We start from the raw sequence: 21,457 nt of genomic DNA, 5'->3' as shown, positions 1-21,457 counted from the left end.
TATTCTGGCTAAGCAAAAAAAGCCTTCAGACTGAATGTCTTTTTTTTTTTTTAAGCTACTTTAAATGTTAAGAATCTCTGCTCTCTGTGATCCTCTACTGTTCTAGGATTTTAAATACCATCTATATGCTTGTTACTTCAAATTTTTATCTCTAGTCCTGACCATTCCCCTTATCTTCAGACTTATAGTTCTATCTCCATCTGTATATCTAACAGGGACAAAAAAGACTCTTGATTTCCTTCCCTACATGTCGTTTTAGCTGTCAAATCTATCTATGAAGAACACAGCTGAAAAACACAGAATGAGCCAAGAAGTCTCTGAATGACAAATTCAATTTTTCCAAGATTATGTACTTTTTCATAATAAATTGTAATAAAATGATTTGCCTGTTTTCCTAGCCCACTGTTTATTAGAGACTGCAATTTTGAAAGTATGGTAGGTAAGTCATACTAACTAAAGGAGATAGGTTCAAGTAAGTATCTTTTTTTTTTTTTGCGGTATGCGGGCCTCTCACTGTCGTGGCCTCTCCCGTTGCGGAGCACAGGCTCCGGATATGCTGGCTCAGCGGCCATGGCTCACGGGCCCAGCCGCTCCGCGGCATGTGGGATCTTCCCGGACTGGGGCACGAACCCGTGTCCCCTGCATCGGCAGGCGGACTCTCAACCACTGCGCCACCAGGGAAGCCCCAAGTAAGTATCTTAAAAACAGCCAAAAGTGACAACTGACAACGAGAGGAAAAATGATTTTAAACCAAACATCCACAATCACACCCACCCACCAACACGATTTCATTTTGTCCTGACAATACAATGAGATAGAAATTACTGTCCCAACTTAGAAATGGGAAAGATAGGGCAGAAGGGGCCTAAATATCATCTTCTAAGTCTCCAGGTCCCTGTGTGTCTGACATAAAGATGACGTTGCTTCTCTTTTTAAAAACTCCCAGAATGAACCTAAAAGGCTTCAGAAAGCAATGAATTGAAACTGCCACAGTTAGTGACCACTGACTGTGTGTTAAGACTATGCTAGATGACGCAGGGACTATGAAGATGAATCAGATGTTCATGCTGCCCCTAGGAAGCTCCTCAGTTTAAATACATAGATATTTTAAATAAATATTTTAAACGAACATTTAAATAACAAATATCACAGAAAAGATACAAAAGTTGTAAGGAGTCTTAAAGAGGAGAAATATTTGCTTCTAACTGGAAAGATAGGAGGGTTTTTTTGTTTTGTTTAGAAAAGAAGCCATGTGAGATGGGTTGCAAAAGATCGGTAGGGTGTGGTAGGTGGATGGGAAGGAAAGGAGAAGGGAGGAATTCTAGGCTCAAGAAAGAACACGAAAAAATGCAAAGAGGTGAGGAAGCTCATGACATGTATCCTAGATTTCAAGAAAAACTAAACTACATGAAGAGCCAGGAGAGATAAAATTGGAAAGATAGCTAGACCATCAGTTATATATTTCTACAACATTCTCTAACAGGAATTTGGCTTTGCCTTGGGGACACTGGCAGCTTTTCCAAGTGGTGACTGTGGTCTTTTTCTTATCTCTTGCAACACTGGGCCTGGAGTTAGGTGTCCTCCTTGATCCTTACCACTTCCAGACCTCTGTAATTCCTTAAAATCACTCAACTCTGAATTTCAGATCATTAAACTCTATTATCCACTACCCTTCCTTATTGCAGTCACCGATCTCATATATAGCTCCTGGTTCCTTGTTCTTTCCAACATCACACAGTTGTCAAAATTCTTAGTAATTTCAAAATCTATATAGATGTATCTTCCAATAGTTGCCTTGATATCCTTTCTTCCAATAATTTTCACCTCCATTCTCCTTTAACTAGTCAGTTCAATGGCCACAGTCATATCTAGTCGAAATACAGGGGGCACTGCCCACCACTCCCCACCCCTCCAAGTATATTTAGAAATGCGTGTGTGGGGAAGTACTTTTTGGTCATCATACTGAATGGAAAGTAATGATTGTACTTCGTAGGTGGTGGCCACGTTTGGTACATATCCTGGAACACTGAAAACTAAAAATGCTCTAGCTAGACCTTACTTAGACACCAACAAATTTTCAGATCTATAAACAACTGATCTGATCACCTTTTCCTCATCTTTCATCCTCTCTCACATCCCTTCATAACCAGCTTAGGTTGTGTCTCAATATTCCCTTATCCCTTTGTTTAGTAATACACATCTGACAAAATTCTAATCCTGTTTAACCAAATTCTCCATGCCTGTACCACTGCACTTATAAAGTAGTGGGAGAAAACTTTTAACCACATCAACTGGTTTAATTGTAATTAAGTATTGCTAAGCTCAAGTAGGGTGTTAGAGCTGCTTGACAGTCATACCATATTTTCCTACTCTACACATTTTCCTAGATCTTTGTTTCTCAACACGTGATTCATGGACTAAGTATCACCTAGGAACTTACTAGAAATGCAGAAATTCAAGCCCTACTCTAAATCTCTATATATCAGAACATGAACCATATGATCTCCAGGTGATTTACAGGTACATTAAAGTTTGTGAAGCTATGTCCTAGATGATTACTTCAGACCCTCTCCTGGTCTTAGATTTCCAGCACTTCCTCTCCATTCCCCACACTCTACTATTGATTTTACTTTCTGTTTCACTGAGAAAACAGAAGCAAACAAAGGACAACTTCCAGAAGCTATTCATCTATTATTCACCTGCCTATATCATGTCTCTACACTCTGCTTTCCCTGTTAACATAGGTTAACTATTGGTTCAGTTGACTGAATGAAATCCTCACCCTGAGCACTAGATCCTATTTATCTATTCCCATCTGTTCAAGGACATTGACCCAGTACTTCGGTTCCCCACCTTGAATTATTATTTTTCCCACCTTCAATGGATTAGTCACACACATGCTTTGTTTCTCTCACCTTAAAACAAAACCCCTAAATTCCCAAAAAACAAAAAAAAAAACATCATCCTACTATCCTCTCTTGACCCCATACTCGGCACCAACATTTCTTATCAACACCCTTTAAAAGAGTTTTTAGTATCAACTGTCTCCAATTATTCTTCTCCCACTCTCTTAAACTCACTATCAAGCTTTTGCATCTATCCCTTCACTAAAACCGCTCATCAATGCCACCCAACAACTCTGTTTAAAAAAGACTCCTTAAATGTCTGATATAAATAGCCCTAACATAAAATCCATTTCAGAAATAAGCCAGCACCAAACACTGTACCATTCCAGTCAGTTGGAATAAAGCTTGAAAATAAACTCTACCTATTTTCCACAAATATAATCATGTTTTTAAAAAGAAAATAAACTACCACAATAGCTTTATTAGTTAATAATGCTTACCTGGCTGAACATGGGTAGCCTGTAAGAAGTATTTCAAAGCTCTCTCAAAGTTCTTTTCATTTTCCAGAGCATGACCCACATTATTCCATAATTTGGCATTATTTTTATTTACCTTAAATATGGAAGTACAGATAGAAATTAGTTAAATTAAAAAAAATGAGTCTAATTAACACAGATTTTGTTTGGTATACTATTAGGAATGGAGTACTCCATAGAAATGTCCATGAACAGATGAAGTGGGTAAAAAGGTACAACTTCTAGCTTTAAGATAAGTAAGGTCTGAGGATGTAATGTACAGCATGGTGACTATAGTTAACAATACTGTAACTATATGAGGTAATGGATGTTAACTTATTCTGGTAGTCATTTTATACACACACACACACACACGCATATAATCATTATATTGTACACCTTAAAGACAAAGTTATATGTCAATTATATCTCAATAAAACTGGAAAATAATCATTCCGATTTCTTCCAGAAAAAAAATGTGTATATATATGTGTCTATGTATGTATACATACAACTCCAATTAACATGGATATCTGTTTGGTATATTATTAGGAATGGAGTGTTCCATGGAGATAAGGAAGAAGTCAAAAGAACACTGCTTCATGAAGTTTACCCTCTCCTCCCTTTCAACATTAAAATACTAAAACGACAGTTTATCTACTTTACATGTTAAAATTTTACTAAAACTTTTATTTCATCAAAACATAGAACTGTTTGAAAACTCCTGCTCTATTATTTATGTTCTTTTGGGAAAGACAGAATTTGAACAAGTGAATATGTTTAAACACTGCACTGATGACTTATTTTGAGGCTCGACATAAAGCTATTTATGTAGTCTATTATGGTAATGGGAACCCTGGCGAGCACAGAAACAGCCAAAAGGAAGTTAAGAATTCAGAGATTTGAAGACAGGGAGCATCTGAAAAAAAATCACTGCTTATAACTTTTGCAGAAAACAAATTTTGTGACTTATTCTCATTTATGCTGCCCATTCTATAAAAATGCAGTATCACTCCTTTCTGTCAGTTCCTACCTTTCCTACAGTATTATAACCATTGGTTATTCTCCATATGGAAGGGCACCATTTTTTGCCATGTATTTTATTTCATTCAATCTAAGATGCCATCAATTATAAGGCTCACCATTATTTTAGGTACCATTAAGAAAGAAAAAAGGTCACTAATTAATTGTAAAATGCCTTTTACTGTAAGATTTATTCTGATTTCAGAGATGTTAAAAGGTTTAAATAAATAAAAAGGTACACCTTAAGAACCAATGAAACAAAAGCATTCATATTTAAACATTTTATCATTTGAGTGTCTAACAACGGTATAGCATTTGTGCAATTATTCACATATGCTCTAGACATACACCTAAGCACTAGTCAGGGCACTAGTTATGGTATATATTATACAAAGAAAAAATTCTTTTTATTAATTTTGTGGTGAAGTACTTAACATTGACAGTTAACTGCCTAGTTAAAAGTAAAGTTAAAACACTGTATCAGGGATGGCTATAAGAAATAATTGATGACATATTCTGAATAATACTTTACCTTCAAGGCTGACATAAACAGCGTATATTCAGACTCCCAATCCCAATTTCTATGGAGTGTTTTTAAGGCATGAGTGAGTATCACCATAGACAGACAAACCCAGGATAACTTTTTTAATACACTATTTAAGAAAAAAAAAAGCAGAACAAAAGAAACATTGTCTACATCACCAAAACAGAGGTAAGAAATATGCTAAATATCTCTAAATATAATGTTTGAATTTATTCTAAAGATTAGGGATTGTTCTAATAATCATCCAACTTGAGAGGGAACAACACCGAAAAAATTAAATATTATGAACACTTATACACTTATACTTCACTCTTCAATTACATTAAATATTTCAATATTTGCCTTTATTTGAAAAATTTTGTTTTGATTTAATGACAAAAAATTGATAAAACCAATTTTTAATTGTGAATTTTTATATTTAGAGTTCTTTTGTACCATTTACCTATAACTTCCATATTAGTAGTGTTTATAAAGGGTCAATCTTATCCCCGGCTATATTTAAAAACATTATTGTTTTACAATAAACACCACAGATTATCACGGTATTCTTGAAGAATTTTACACTTTAAAGTAGAATTATTTATTAAAAGTCATAGTAAAATTAACTCTATGAAATAGATGTAAATTACTTATATAGCTTTAGGTTAATCATTTGGGACTGAATTTCTCAGTTAAAAATGATGGTTATGCAGAGATCAGTTCAAGATGGCAGAGTAGAAGGATGTGCTCTCACCCCCTCTTGTGAGAACACTGGAATCACAACTAACTGCTGAACAATCACCAACAGGAAGACACTGGAAGTCACCAAAAAAGATACCCCATATCCAAAGACAAATGAGAAGCCAATGAGACAGTGGGGGGGGCGCGATCACAATAAAATCAAATCCCATAACTGCTGGGTAGGTGACTCACAAACTAGAGAATACTTATACCACAGAAGTCCACCCACTGGAGAGAAGGTTCTAAGCCCCACGTCAGGCTTCCCAACCTGGGGATCCAGCAACGAGAAAGGAATTCCTAGAGCATCAGACTTTGAAGGTTAGTGGGATTTGACTGAAGGACTCCGACACGACTGAGGGAAACAGACACTCTACTCTTGGAGGGCACACACGAAGTAGTGTGTGCACTGGGACACAGGGGAAGGAGGAGTGACCCCATAGGAGACTGAACCAGACCTATCTGCTAGTGCTGGAGGGTCTCCTGCAGAGGCAGGGTGAGGCTGTGGCTCACCGTGAGGACAAGGACACTGGCAGCAGAAGTTCTGGGAAGTACCCCTTGGCGGGAGACCTCCATTACCGCCATTACCCCACCAAAGAGCTGAGTAGGCTCCAGTGTTGGGTGGCCTCAGGCCAAACAACCAACAGGGAGGAAACCCAGCACCACCCATCAGTAGAGAAGCAGAATAAAGTTTTACTGAACTCTACCCATCACCAGCCTCTCCCATCAGGAAACTTGCAAAGCCTCTGAGACAGCCTCATCCACCAGAAGCAAGAAAAACTACAATCCTACAGCCTGTGGAACAAAAACCACATTCACAGAAAGATAGACAAAATGAAAAGGCAGAGGGCTATGTACCAGATGAAGAAACAAGATAAAACCCCAGAAAAACAACTAAATGAAGTGGAGATAGGCAACCTTCCAGAAAAAGAATTCAGAATAATGATAGTGAGATGATCCAGGACCTCGGAAAAAGAATGAAGGCAAAGATCGAGAAGATGCAAGAAATGTTTAACAAAGACCTAGAAGAATTAAAGAACAAGCAAACAGAGATGAACAATACAATAACTGAAATGAAAACTACACTAGAAGGAATCAATAGCAGAATAACTGAGGCAGAAGAACGGATAAGTGACCTGGAAGACAGAATGGTGGAATTCACTGCTGTGGAGCAGAATAAAGAAAAAGGAATGAAAAGAAATGAAGACAGCCTAAGAGACCTCTGGGACAACATTAAACACAACAACATTCGCATTACAGGGGTGCCAGAAGGAGAAGAGAGAGAGAAGGGACCTGAGAAAATATTTGAAGAGATTATAGTCGAAAAATTCCCTAACATGGGAAAGAAAATAGCCACCCAAGTCCAGGAAGCGCAGAGTCCCATACAGGATAAACCCAAGGAGACACAAGACGAGAGACATATTAATCAAATTGGCAAAAATTAAAGACAAAGAAAAATTACTGAAAGCAGGAAGGGAAAAACAACAAATAACATATAAGGGAACTCCCATAAGTTTAAGAGCTGATTTCTGAGCAGAAACTCTACAAGCCAGAGGGGAGTGGCATGATATACTTAAAGTGATGAAAGGGAAAAACCTACAACCAAGATTACTCTACCCAGCAAGGATCTCATTCAGATTCCATGGAGAAATCAAAAGCTTTACAGACAAGCAATGGCTAAGAGAACTCAGCACCACCAAACCAGCTCTACAACAAATGCTAAAGGAACTTCTCTAAGCGGGAAACACAAGAGAAGAAAAGGACCAACAAAAACAAACCCCCCAAAATTAAGAAAATGGTAATAGGAACATACATATCGATAATTATCTTAAACGTGAATGGATTTAATGCTCCAACCAAAAGACATAGGCCTGCTGAATGGATACAAAAACAAGACCCATATATATGCCGTCTACAAGAGACCCACTTCAGACCTAGGGACACATACAGACTGAAAGTGAGGGGATGGAAAAAGATATTCCATGTAAATGGAAATCAAAAGAAAGCTGGAGTAGCAATACTCATATCAGACAAAATACTTTAAAATGAAGAATGTTACAAGAGGCAAGGAAGGACACCACATAATGATCAAGGGACGAATCCAAGAAGAAGATATAACAATTAGAAATATACATGCACCCAACATAAGAGCACCTCAATACATAAGGAAACTGCTAACAGCTATAAAAGAGGAAATCAACAGTAACACAGTAATAGAGGGGGACTTTAACACCTCACTTCACCAATGGACAGATCATCCAAACAAAATTAATAAGGAAACACAAGCTTTAAATGACACAATAGATCAGACAGATTTAATTGATATTTATAGGACATTCCATCCAAAAGCAGCAGATTACACATTCTTCTCAAGTGTGCATGGAACATTCTCCAGGATAGATCACATCTTGGGTCACAAATCAAGCCTCAGTAAATTTAAGAAAATTGAAATCATATCAAGCATGTTTTCTAACGACAGCGTTATGAGATTAGAAATGAATTACAGGGGAAAAAAACGTAAAAAACACAAACACATGGAGGCCAAACAATACGTTACTATATAACCAAGAGATCACTGAAGAAATCAAAGAGGAAATCAAAAAATAACTAGAGTCAAATGACAATGAAAACAGGATGACCCAAAAACTACAGGATGCAGCAAAAGCTGTCTAAGAGGGAAGTTTATAGCAATGCAAGCCTACCTCAAGAAACAAGAAAAATCTCAAATAAATAATCTAACCTTACACTTAAAGGAACTAGAGAAAGAAGAACAAACAAAATCCAAACTTAGCAGAAGGAAAGAAATCATAAAGACCAGAGCAGAAATAAATGAAATAGAAACAAAGAAAACAATAGCAAAGATCAATAAAGCTAAATCTGGTTCTTTGAGAAGATAAACAAAATTGATAAACCATTAGCCAGACTCATCAAGAAAAGGAGGGAGGGCTTCCCAGGTGGCACAGTGGTTGAGAGTCCACCTGCCAATGCAAGGGACACGGGTTCGTGCCCCAGTCTGGGAAGATCCCACATGCCGCGGAGCGGCTGGGCCCGTGAGCCACGGCCGCTGAGCCTGGGCGTCCGCAGCCTGTGCTCCGCAACAGGAGAGGCCACAACAGTGAGAGGCCCACGTACCGCAAAAAAAAAAAAAAAGAAAAAGAGGGAGAGGACTCAAATCAATAAAATTAGACATGAAAAAGGAGAAGTTACAACAGACACCACAGAAATACAAAGCATCCTACGAGACAACTACAAGCAACTCTATGCCAATAAAATGGACAACCTGGAAGAAATGGACAAATTCATAGGAAGGTATAACCTTCCAAGACTGAACCAGGAAGAAATAGAAAATATGAACAGACCAATCACAAGTAATAAAATTGAAACTGTGATGAAAAATCTTCCAACAAACAGAAGTCCAGGACCAGATGGCTTCACAGGTGAATTCTATCAAACATTTAGAGAAGAGCTAACACCCAACCTTCTCAAACTCTTCCAAAAAATTGCAGAGGAAGGAACACTGCCAAACTCATTCTATGAGGCCACCATCACCCTGATACCAAAACCAAAGATACTACTAAAAAAGAAAATTACGGGCCAATATCACTGATGAATATAAATGCAAAAACCTTCAACAAAATACTAGCAAACAAAATCCAACAACACATTAAAAGGATCACACACCATGATCAAGTGGGATATATCCCAGAGATGCAAGGATTCTTCAATATACGCAAATCAATCAATGTGATACACCATATTAACAAATTGAAGAAAACCATATGATCATCTCAATAGATGTAGAAAAAGCATTTGACAAAATTCAACACCCCATTTATGATAAAAACTCTCCAGAAAGTGGGCACAGAGGGAACCTACCTCAACATCATAAAGGCCATATACGACAAACCCACAGCAAACATCATTCTCAATGGTGAAAACCTGAAAGCATTTCCTGCAAGACCAGGAACAAGACAAGGATGTCCCCTCTCACCACTATATTCAACATAGTTTTGGAAGTCCTAGCCACGGCAATCAGAGAAGAAAAAGAATGAAAGGAATACAAATTGGAAAAGACGAAGTAAAACTGTCACTGTTTGCAGATGACATGATACTATACATAGAGAATCCTAAAGATGCCACCAGAAAACTACAAGAGCTAATCAATGAATTTGGTAAAGTTGCAGGACACAAAATTAATGCACAGAAATCTCTTGTATTCTGATACACTAATGATGAAAAATCTGAAAGAGAAATTAAGGAAACAATCCCATTTACCACTGCAACAAAAAGAATACAACACCTAGGAATAAACCTACCTAGGGAGACAAAAGACTCATATTCAGAAGACTATAAGACACTGATGAAAGAAATTAAAGATGATACCAACAGATGGAGAGATATACCATGTTCTTGGATTGGAAGAATCAATATTGTGAAAATGACTATACTATCCAAAGCAATCTACAGATTCAATGCAATCCCTATCAAATTACCATTGGCATTTTTTACTAGAACTAGAACAAAAAAATCTTAAAATTTATATGGAGACACAAAAGATGCTGAATAGCCACAGCAGTCCTGAGGGAAAAAAACAGAGCTGGAGGAATCAGACTCCCTGACTTCAGACTATTCTACAAAGCTACAGTAATCAAGACAATATGGTTATGGCACAAAAACAGAAATATAGATCAATGGAACAGGACAGAAAGCCCAGAGATAAATCCACGCACCTAGGGTCAACTAATCTATGACAAAGGATGCAAGAATATACAATGGAGAAAAGACAGCCTCTTCAATAAGTGGTGCTGGGAAAACTGGACAGCTACATGTAAAAGAGTGAAATTAGAACACTCCCTAACACCATACACAAAAATAAACTCAAAATGGATTAGAGGGCTTCCCTGGTGGCGCAGTGGTTGAGAGTCCGCCTGCCGATGCAGGGGACACAGGTTCATGGCCCGGTCCGGAAGGATCCCACATGCCGCAGAGTGGCTGGGCCCGTGAGCCATGGCCGCTGAGCCTGCGTGTCCGGAGCCTGTGCTCCACGACAGGAGAGGCCACAACAGTGAGAGGCCCGCAAAAAAAAAAAAAAAAAAAAAAAATGGATTCGAGACCTAAATGTGAGACCGGACACTATAAAACTCTTAGAGGAAAACATAGGAAGAACACTCTTTGTCATAAATCACAGCAAGATCTTTTTTGATCCACCTCCTAGAGTAATGGCAATAAAAACAACAATAAACAAATGGGACCTAATGAAACTTCAAAGCTTTTGCACAGCAAAGGAAACCATAAACAAGATGCACATACAACCCTCAAAATGGGAGAAAATATTTGCAAATGAATCAACGGACAAAGGATTAATCTCCAGAATATATAAACAGTTCATGCAGCTCAATATTAAAAAACCAAACAACCCAATCCAAAAATGGGCAGAACACCTAAATAGACATTTCTCCAAAAAAGACATACAGATGGCCAAGAAGCACATGAAAAGCTGTTCAACATCACAAATTATTAGAGAAATGCAAATCAAAACTACAATGAGGTATCACCGCACACCAGTTAGAATGGGCATCATCAGAAAAGCTAAAAACAAGAAATGCTGGAGAGGGTGTGGAGAAAAGGGAACCCTCTTGCACTGTTGTTGGGAATGTAAATTGATACAGCCACTATGGAGAACAGTATGGAGATTCCTTAAAAAACTAAAAATAGAACTAACATATGACCCAGCAATCCCACTACTGGGCATATACCCTGAGGAAACCATAATTCAACAAGAGACATGTACCACAATGTTCATTGCAGCTCTATTTACATTGGCCAGGACATGGAAGCAACCTAAGTGTCCATCAACAGATGAATGGATAAAGAAGATGTGGCACATATATACAATGGAATACTACTCAGCCATAAAAAGAAACGAAATTGGGTTATTTGTAGTGAGGTGGATGGACCTAGAGTCTGTTATACAGAGTGAAATAAGTCAGAAAGAGAAAAACAAATACCATACGCTAACACATATATATGGAATCTAAGAAAAAAAATGGTCATGAAGAACCTAGTGGCAAGACAGGAAGAAAGACACAGACCTACTAGAGAATGGACTTGAGGATACGGGCAGGGGGAAGGGTAAGCTGTGACAAAGTGAGAGACTGGCATGGACATATACACTACCAAACGTAAAATAGATAGGTAGTGGCAAGCAGCTGCACAGCACAGGGAGATCAGCTTGGTGCTCTGTGACCACCTAGAGGGATGGGATAGGAGGGTGGGAGGGAGGGAGACGCAAGAGGGAAGAGAAATGGGAACTTATGTATATGTATAATTGATTCACTTTGTTATAAAGCAGAAACTAACACAGCAATGTGAAGCAATTATACTCCAATAAAGATGTTAAAAAAAACTGAGAAAAATGATTAATTTAACTACTGTATATTAAATTTGCATTAAAACAAAACAAAAAAAAGACGCATGCACCCCAATGTTCACTGCAGCACTATTTACAACAGCTACGTCATGGAAGCAACCTAAATGCCGATCGACAGATGAATGGATAAAGATGTGGTACATATATACAATGGAATATTACTCAGCCATAAAAAGAAATGAAATTGGGTCATATGTAGAGACGTGCATGAATCTAGAGACTGTCATACAGAGTGACGTAAGTCAGAAAGAGAAAAACAAATATCGTATATTAACGCATATATGTGGAACCTAGAAAAATGGCACAGATGAACCGGTTTGCAGGGCAGAAACTGAGACACAGATATAGAGAACAAACATATGGAAACCAACAGGGGGTAAACAGTGGGGAGTGGGGATGGGGGATGTGGTGTGATGAATTGGGAGATTGGCGATGACATATATACACTAATATCTATAAAGTGGATAACTAATAAGAACCTGCTGTATAAAAAAATAAAATAAAATTCAAAAAAATTTAAAAAAATTAAAATGATGGTTATAATTCAATAATCCCTATGATCTTATTTAGTATTAATAGTATTAATGTTCTCTGAGTCTGTGCTTTTTGTCTCAGTAACAGAGTTCAATTTCTTTCATTTTGATAGATCCACTTAACCAGGATAATAGTGTGTGGATCAGAAGGAACATGGACATTGGAAGTAGTCAGGTGTAAATCTGAATCAAGACTCTGCTGTTGACTAGCTGCATGGTCTTGTGTAATTCAGGTAACTTGTATGAGCTTCAATTTTCAAATGTGCAAAATGGAATTAAGGAGTGTCAAGATTAAATGAGAAAAATCTAAAGAGTGTATCCTGGAGTTGGTACGTGATAGGCACTCCAAAATTGGTAGTGAGTATAACTGGATATATGGATAGAAGCTAAGAGAAAAGGTTTGGTAGATGGCATTGAAAATTGTAATCATGGATGAGATCATCCAGGGAGAACATGCAATGTGAGGAAAATGGCTATTAGTAAAACTCTGAGAAATAAAAAATATTTAAAGAGCAGGTGCAGCAGGGAGAATCTGAAAACTGAGCAGAAATGAACAAATGTGGAAGAGAATCAGGACAGAGACTTTTTATACATGCCAGGGAAATAAAATTTAAATAAAAGCATTGACTGGATTTAGCTATGAGAGGAAATTTGTTACATGTTAGTAAAGTGACGTAGAGAGAAGTCAGAATTCTGTGGGTTGAAGGGTGACTGGAAAGTAAGAAAAAGGAGATAGTGACTATTCTGTTCCTTAACTATTGGTTTAAGGTAATTAGGACATGGTGGTTACGATGAAGCAAGAAATTACAGATTGCCTTCTATATGCATTTTACATATATTAACCTGATATAACTCACTTAAGGAAGAAGACTGTTATCTGAGTTCACTGCATATGGAAGTAGCAATGATCACCTGAAACTTTAGTCTCAATAATATTCTATTTTGCATTTGGGTCTGACTGAAAGTTTGTTATGTCTCAGGCTGTAAAATAAAATTATATAAATATGAGGAAGACCACAGGATGAGGTAGGGGTCATGTAGCTTTCCTAACCTGAATCACAGACAATGAGGAGACTGTCAATGTGAAAAACAAGAAGGTATAAAATATGACATAAAAACTAAATAAACATTTTAAATACTTAAATGTATCATACTGAATTCTATAGTTAATAAGCATTAAATGCACTAACATTTTAATTCACCTTTTGTTTGATATTTTCTGCCATCCATGGGCTACCAAAATACAGAACCCCATGCTAGGAACATATAATACTCTCTCAGCAACAACAAATCCAACTGGGAAAAAAAGGTTTGATGCAGGAATAAACGGTAATGCCATTAAACAAAGTGCCTACAAAGAAAAAAAAGACATTTTATTAAATTAAAAAATATATGCACATAAACAGTCAAATCCAAATATTTTATCACTGAATTTGGATAATGTACTGGTGGACCATTTTTAATAATACTATAATGGATACTGATTTAAACATAAAGAAGGATGCTTAAGGATGGTAACAACAAACATGAGGAGGTATGTCAGCAAGGTGGAATGAAGACTTCTTGAATGCTAGAACTTATACCTAAGGCTCATTCAATTATCAATAAATAAAAAATATTTTTTGAAAATATATCTAAAATAAAAAACAGTAATTTTTATATATCTAACTTATGTGCTTGTGGTAAAAATAAATTGAGAGTAAAATATATTAGGTTTTAATAAAACTACAAATTGTAGGTTGATAAAATAGCCAAACATATCAGTTTTTATTATTTTACTACTATCTGTAATACTGGAAATTGATAAGGTACATTTCAGACAAGACAGTAGACTACTTCTATACATTACTTCAGCGTTACTTTGCATAGTATTCTGATGGGTCACATACAATTAACGGAGACTTAGTATATGTATAAAAATAAACCTGGTCCCTTTAAATCAACAGTCTTTTATTCTATAAGAATTTCTAAAATTCTAACGCTGTACACTGTGTTAGAAATAAACATCACAAAATGTTTAGACTTTTTGCCAATTTGAAAATGGGATGGCATATGGTTTCCAATTACAAAGCCATTACAAAAGATAAGACACAAATAACTAGCACACAAATAACTTATGGAAAGAAAAAAGTTGGTTGTCATTAGGACATCTGTTTCTATGGACATCTGCTTCCATATTTCATTACCCTGATTTGTTTTATAGTACCTAATGGAATAAACTTCAGAAGTTTGAGAGTCCTCTAACAGTTTGAGAGGAAGGAATGCCTATTTTATACTTTATTAGTAAAAATCGATGTAGAAATGTAAATACAGTGAAAAGAATACTTTCTCCATGAATCACAAATTAATAACTTATAATAATACAAAAGACTGAATCTGAAGAAAAGCACTACCATCAAATTGCTCAGTATCATATCAACTTATATGTCTGAAATTTTAGTGTTTTCTTTTTAATCAAAAAGGTAAAACATTAAGAGTGCATAATTCACTTTCCACTTCCCAGAAATGCTTGATTTAAAAACAACCAGCTAGCTGTGAAACAGAGATTTGTTTCTAAATACATGATCCTTTAAAAAAAAATATATTCCCTATTAATTCATGGATGCCCTAAGGCAATTTCACCGGAAAAAATTAAAAGTTTTAAATTCAACCAAAGATGCATCACAGACTGATGCGTAAGCTACACAAAAAAGAAAAACCATCTCTCAAAAAAATCTGTTTTTTGAATAAGAAATGTCTCAATGATTAACTTACTCAGAAGTTCTAGTATGCTCTCTATTAACGTATGCCAACCAAGTTTACTGTAACGAACATAATATCCTTCTTCCAGTGATGTAAACTCTCCTTAAAAGGAACGAGGGGGCTTCCCTAGGGGCGCAGTGGTTATGAATCTGCCTGCCAATGCAGGGGACATGGGTTCGAGCCCTGGTCCGGGAAGATCCCTCATGCCGCGGAGCAACTAAGCCCGTGCACCACAACTACTGAGCCTGTGCTCTAGAGCCCGCAAAGCCCGCAAACTACTGAGCCCACGTGCCACAACTACTGAAGCCTGCGCACCTAGAGCCCATGCTCTGCAACGAGATGCCATGACAATGAGAAGCCCGGGCACCACAACAAAGAGTAGCCCCTGCTCGCCGCCAACAAGAGAAAGCCCGCGCAAAGCAAAGAAGACCCAACACAGCCAAAAATAAAAACAAATAAGTAATTAAAAAAAAAAAAAAAGGAAGGATGGTAGTGGAATAAGCCAAGAGTTTGGAGGCAAATCTGTTTCACTTCTTGTTATATAACATAAGGAAAACTATTCATATCACCTCGTGACTTCATTTCATTATAAATAAATCAGGGATTAATAACTACTTACTAATATTGTTGAGATACATATGACATCTTATTTAATAAGTGCTTAACGTGGTATCTGGTACTTGAGATACTCCTTTGATCTATGTATCTTGTTCAGAGATCTTCAGAAAATTATCACCATTAAAAAACAGCATGTTTAGTTTTATACATATTTTCAGATTATTTTCTATTATAGGTTATTACAATATATTGAATATAGTTTCCTGTTGTTTATCTATTTTATGTATAGTAGTTTGTATCTGTTAATCCTATACTCCTAATTTATCCCACCCTTCCCTCCCCTTTCCCTTTGGAAGCCATAAGTTTGTTTTCTATGAAATTAACACAATACTGTAAATCAGCTATATTTCAAATTAAAAAAAGTTTAAAAAAAGTATGCTTAGGACTATACTTAAAGCAGTTATACCCAAGGTCACAAGTGTTCCTTTTTTATACATATAAAACATAATTAATGTAATTAATATAAGTATGTTTATTTCATTGGCAATATCCTATTTTTCATTCAGCTTGAACTACACAAATCATTATTTTATTTGCCAAAACTCTGTGTATTTACCCACCCCTCCTTTTTTGCCTTTCTTTTAGTTAGAACCCCGGCTTTGGATGTATTCTACCACATATATGCTTTGTCTTTATTTATGTGAGCAGCAAAAGCACTACTAGAAAGTCCCAAAGCAAAATAGATTAATATCATCATAAACTCGTGATCAACTTCAAATTGATCCTTAAGACTGCTGAGGATTCCTAGGTTTCTTTGGTAGGCTCACTCCCACTCTCTTTGACTATTTTGAATCTTGACTACCTTTCTCAAAATTTTGACCCATGTCACTTTCAGCAGGTGACCACACTTGCAAATTTTCAGAGAAAACTAGAACAATAAAACAAGATTTCCTTCAATTCTCCGCTACTAAACCTACCAACATCCACATTCATGTTCATTTCCATCCTTCCTGTAACCATAAGTGGTGTCTCCATCTATCTCAGGCCAAACCTGAGCTCTATACCTCTAATCTCACTATCAATCATCTCTTCTTTCATTTACTTAATCACTTTCTTATGAACTTTCTACCTATGTTAAAAATGCTCTTGCCTCTCCAACCTTAAAAATCTTCTCTTCTGACAACACATCTTTAAGTTATCTTACCCAATTCATTATGCCCCTTAAGTATAAAACAAGTTCCCACACTCTTAGGAAAAGATTTTTGGAGCCATGGCAACAAGTAATTGGTTGTAACCTCATTTAATCAACATTTCAACTCAATGAATATGTTTTTGTAAGCCAACCCATTAGTGATATAAACATTTCAACTCAATGAATGTTTTTGTAAGCCAACCCATTAGTGATATCTCTTTGTGTCAAAAAGAGACAACCAACTGAGTGCTCCAATGAAAGTGATTCTACATGCCAACCAAGCAATAGTCTTCCCCCACCATCAACCCACTCCAGACTCTGAAGGTCCATCAATTCCAGATCTCTGTGCTTCCCCCAAGCCCTACAGAAGATCAGCAGTTTATTATACTTGAAGCCCTTGCCTGACTGGCTGTCTTTCCTAAGTTAGGAAATTCAAGCTTGTCTCATCCTTTGAAATATTCAAAGTTAAATCACCCCTACAGGTTACCTACACTAGCAATCTTCACTTCCTCACTTCCTAATCAAATCACTCCACAGAAATAAATTTCATTTAAGTAACTAATATACGTAAAAGAGGTCAAATTCAACTGATCTCACTTCTCTACTTGACAGCAGCTGTTAGTGTTAACCATTCTTTCTTGAAACACTTTCCTTTCTGTACATTTCGTGTACCTCCCATTTAGGTTCATTTTCCTTTATATGGTATGTAATGTGGAAGCTTTTCAAGACTTAGATATAGGCTTCTTCTCTTTCATTCTATAAAGCCCCTTCAACTATTTATTGAGGGAAAATTAAGACCAAATACTCTAAGGCATGCATTATGTGTATGAATTAACTTCTGTACACCTAGAACGGTGCCAGCTAGTTACCATCTCTAAGAAATATGACAAAATCCCAGTTGAGAAAGGCTGCTCTATAACCTCTCCATAGACCTTCTTCTCCACATCCTGGTTTCAATTACTATCTCTACGGCAATTATCAAGTTTCTCTATGGTAATCAATCAAATTTTTACGTGTAGCTCAGTCTTCGCCACTGAACTCCAGACACAAAGTGCTATGCGAAATCTCTATCATATTGTTTTATAGGTACCTCAAACTCAACAGGTCCAAAAAGAATAGTAAATATTCTTTTTTCAAACCCTATATTCTTTCAAATCTCTCTAGAATGCAAGTTCTCTAGAAATGGGGACCCTGTATTTCCTTTTATTATCATATACTCAGTGCCTAAAATGCTACCTGCTACATAGGCTGAAAATCAAAAATTTTTATTGAATGAATAAGTGAATCTAGTGACTGCAGCCAGAAATAATATATTTGCAAAGTATTAAAACCACTTTTTGGCATATAGTAAATGCTCAAGAAAAGTTAAAGATTATTATCTTCTTCCATAATTTAAAGTAAGAGGCAACAGAATTATTATGAGTAAGATGTGAGGGCAGAGTTAAGAAAATTACAAAGAAACAGATCTCAGAAAAACAAGAAAAGACTTTAATCAGAGTTCTCTGAACACAGTAAGAAAAACCTCAGGGAGTAATGAAAGTCTTGCTAATGAAAAATAAAGAGCTATGTATTTCTAGTTGCTTATCTTACCTGACACTCTTCTCTGTGCCAAGAAAACAAAGAAGTATATAATATGACTCATTTCTTTAAAGAGTGTATAATCTAGTTGGGTAAAGGTAAGAAATATATTAAAAAAAATGATGCTAAAAAGAATGCTTCATGATTTCAGAGTTCCCATCAAATTATGGAAATTCATAATCACTCTTTGTTTCATATGCTGAATGTGCAGCATTAGTCAAATTCTGATATATAGTTCTAGGATAACCTAAAATAAGTTCATAAATTAGGATGACATGAACAAAGAAAGACAGTAGTTCTTTAAAGATGCTTTTGATGAATTAAAGGCACTCTTAATTAATAAACTGAATATAATATCACCTAAAAATTTAAGAAACTTTCTTACCATTAAAACAGTCTTGGAGGAATTACCAGGGTATCTGAGACTGAATACTCCCAAAGCCCCCAAAAAGCAAAAAAAAATAAATGTGGCAAGATTTCGAATATCTAGAAATGACTCTATAAGTGGTATTGTTCCCATGGTCCAATCGCAGCAGAGCTCTGAAGGATTTAACAGAAGCCAAGCATTCACAGGAAGGAGGTAGTTAAAAGTTAGCTGCCTTGTAGGAGTTGGGCTTACAGCAGCTGGGTTATCAAACCTGTGTAAAGAATGAAAAAGAAAGTTATTTAAACTAAAACATTTTTTAAACACAAAGTTAATATATAACAGATATAAATAAAGTACTGAACAATAATAATAAAAGCAATATTCTACATGTAATCTTGTTAAACCGAAGACAAATATTTTTATGGATATTTCAGACTCTTGCCAAAGTTCAAACTGTCTAACCTTTATGAAATGCCTAGTTGAGAGCAATGATATTTATGAAGAACTGTTTGAAGGGCAAGCAGGTGATCTATTTTTAGTTTATTATTATGATTCAGACATGCATTCTATAATATTATGACATTCTGCAGAAGCACTTTCATTAAATTATGACCTTCTGATTAAAGTCATAAGAAAAGTTTTATAAGATTCATTGTTGCATGTGTTTATGAATGCTTCTGAGAACACTAACCAATGTTTTCCTACATGAGACGTTTCTTTCACCACTAAGTGCTAATAAAACTTACGCTTCCTAGAAAGAATTACTATGTTTTTTTTTTTGTCACGAACAGAAAAAACTATATTACCTATGGGCTTTTCCTCTTTGCTTAGACTTCTAGAAAGCTAAAAACCAAATTCCCAGTACAGAGGAGTAACTGTACCTATGTAACATTTTATTTGTGTTCTACTTAATATAAGCTTATAGCCTAGTTTATATAGGCCATGATACATTAAATGTACATTTCATTAATTTAGTCTATTTTCTGCATATTAAGTCAAATCATTTTTTTAAAAGTACATTTAAATGAATCATTTCAGATTTTTATTTCTTTAGGCTATGTTCTAAATTGTATTGGCTATATTAACATATAGTCCTTTAAAAACCCTATTTCTCATTTTAAAATGAATAAGCCAATGAAAAATCAACCTCTACTACTTATTTGACTTGGTCTTCTTAAAAATATCAAATGGTTGAGAAAAAGTACACAGTTTTTGAACGAATAATATTTTCTAAACTTTCATATTTGAATATATACATATATGAAAAATACTAAGTCTTGAAACTCAGGACTTGAATTCTCAAAATAATCAACAGAACTGAATACAAAGCTTTTCCCCTGTAATCCACTTTCAGAGTTCATTTTAAAAAATTAACAGTTTATCTAGGATACGTGATTTAATAATTGAACTGCAGTCAAAGAGTACATGTCAAAGCAAGTCAAATCATATTACCATCAACCTCAAAGGGTAACAGAATAAAATTTATATAACACACACAAATACATACACACACACACATTTTTAAATGCTTACATTTGGAAAATATATATTTATAACATACCCCATACAGTCATCCACACACACATATACAAAACAAATACATTCACACCTATAAACCACATTTTCATATTGTAAAACTAGAGATAGAAAACAGTTGATTCAAATTCTCTGAAAGGAATGATAAACAGAACAAAAACACTGAAACTAGTGAAAAAGGAAATATAAAATATCTATCTACAATTCAATTTATTTCCCATACTATCATGCTTAAATGAGCTGTTTAGTTTAGCATGGCTAGACTCAGAAATTCTGGAAGTTAAAAAGTAATTATTTTTTAAAGAAAAAAAATGCTGTTAAGAAGGATAATTATTACACAATGGAATACTACACAGCCATAAAAAACAATGAAATAATGCCATTTGCAGCAACATGGATCGACCTCGAGATTATCATACTTAGTGAAGTAAGGCAGAGAAAGACAAGTATCACATGGTATCACTTATATGTGGAATCTAAAATAATGATACAAATGAACTTATTTATAAAACAGAAACAGACTCACAGGCATAGGAAACAAATTTATGGTTACCAAAGGGGAAAAGGTGGGAAAGGGATAAATTAGGAGCCTGGGTTTAACAGATACACACTACTACATATACTGATAAAACAGATAAACAAGGTCCCACTGTATAGCATAGGGAACTATATTCAATACCTTGTAATAACCTATAATGGAAAAAAATCTAAAAAAGAATATATATATATATTTATGTAAAACTGAATTACTTTGCTATACACCAAAAACTAACACATTGTAAATCAACTATATCTCAATTTAAAAAAGAAAAAGGAAAGACAGAGAGAGAAAAAAAGGATAATTATGTGAAAATCACAAAGAATGTGTTGGGCATA

General features: G+C 35.6%; 1 protein-coding gene across 1 annotated transcript in view; it reads right to left on the bottom strand.

Annotated features, from left to right (window-relative positions):
* Nucleotides 1-21,457, bottom strand: part of TMTC3 (transmembrane O-mannosyltransferase targeting cadherins 3) — a 64,873-nt gene that overhangs the window by 15,417 nt on the left and 27,999 nt on the right. Inside the window, exons 7-10 of the mRNA XM_060025333.1 lie at nucleotides 19,064-19,316; nucleotides 13,811-13,959; nucleotides 4,917-5,037; nucleotides 3,347-3,458 (exon numbers count right to left, since the gene is read on the bottom strand). Of these exons, the coding sequence (XP_059881316.1) occupies nucleotides 3,347-3,458; nucleotides 4,917-5,037; nucleotides 13,811-13,959; nucleotides 19,064-19,316 (635 nt within the window). The remainder of the gene's footprint in view (nucleotides 1-3,346; nucleotides 3,459-4,916; nucleotides 5,038-13,810; nucleotides 13,960-19,063; nucleotides 19,317-21,457) is intronic.

The sequence above is a fragment of the Delphinus delphis genome, chromosome 11 (genome assembly GCF_949987515.2).
Source record: "Delphinus delphis chromosome 11, mDelDel1.2, whole genome shotgun sequence".
NCBI classification, from domain to species: domain Eukaryota; kingdom Metazoa; phylum Chordata; class Mammalia; order Artiodactyla; family Delphinidae; genus Delphinus; species Delphinus delphis.
Note: the sequence above shows the minus strand (reverse complement) of the source record. Positions and strands in the feature narration are given on the sequence as shown.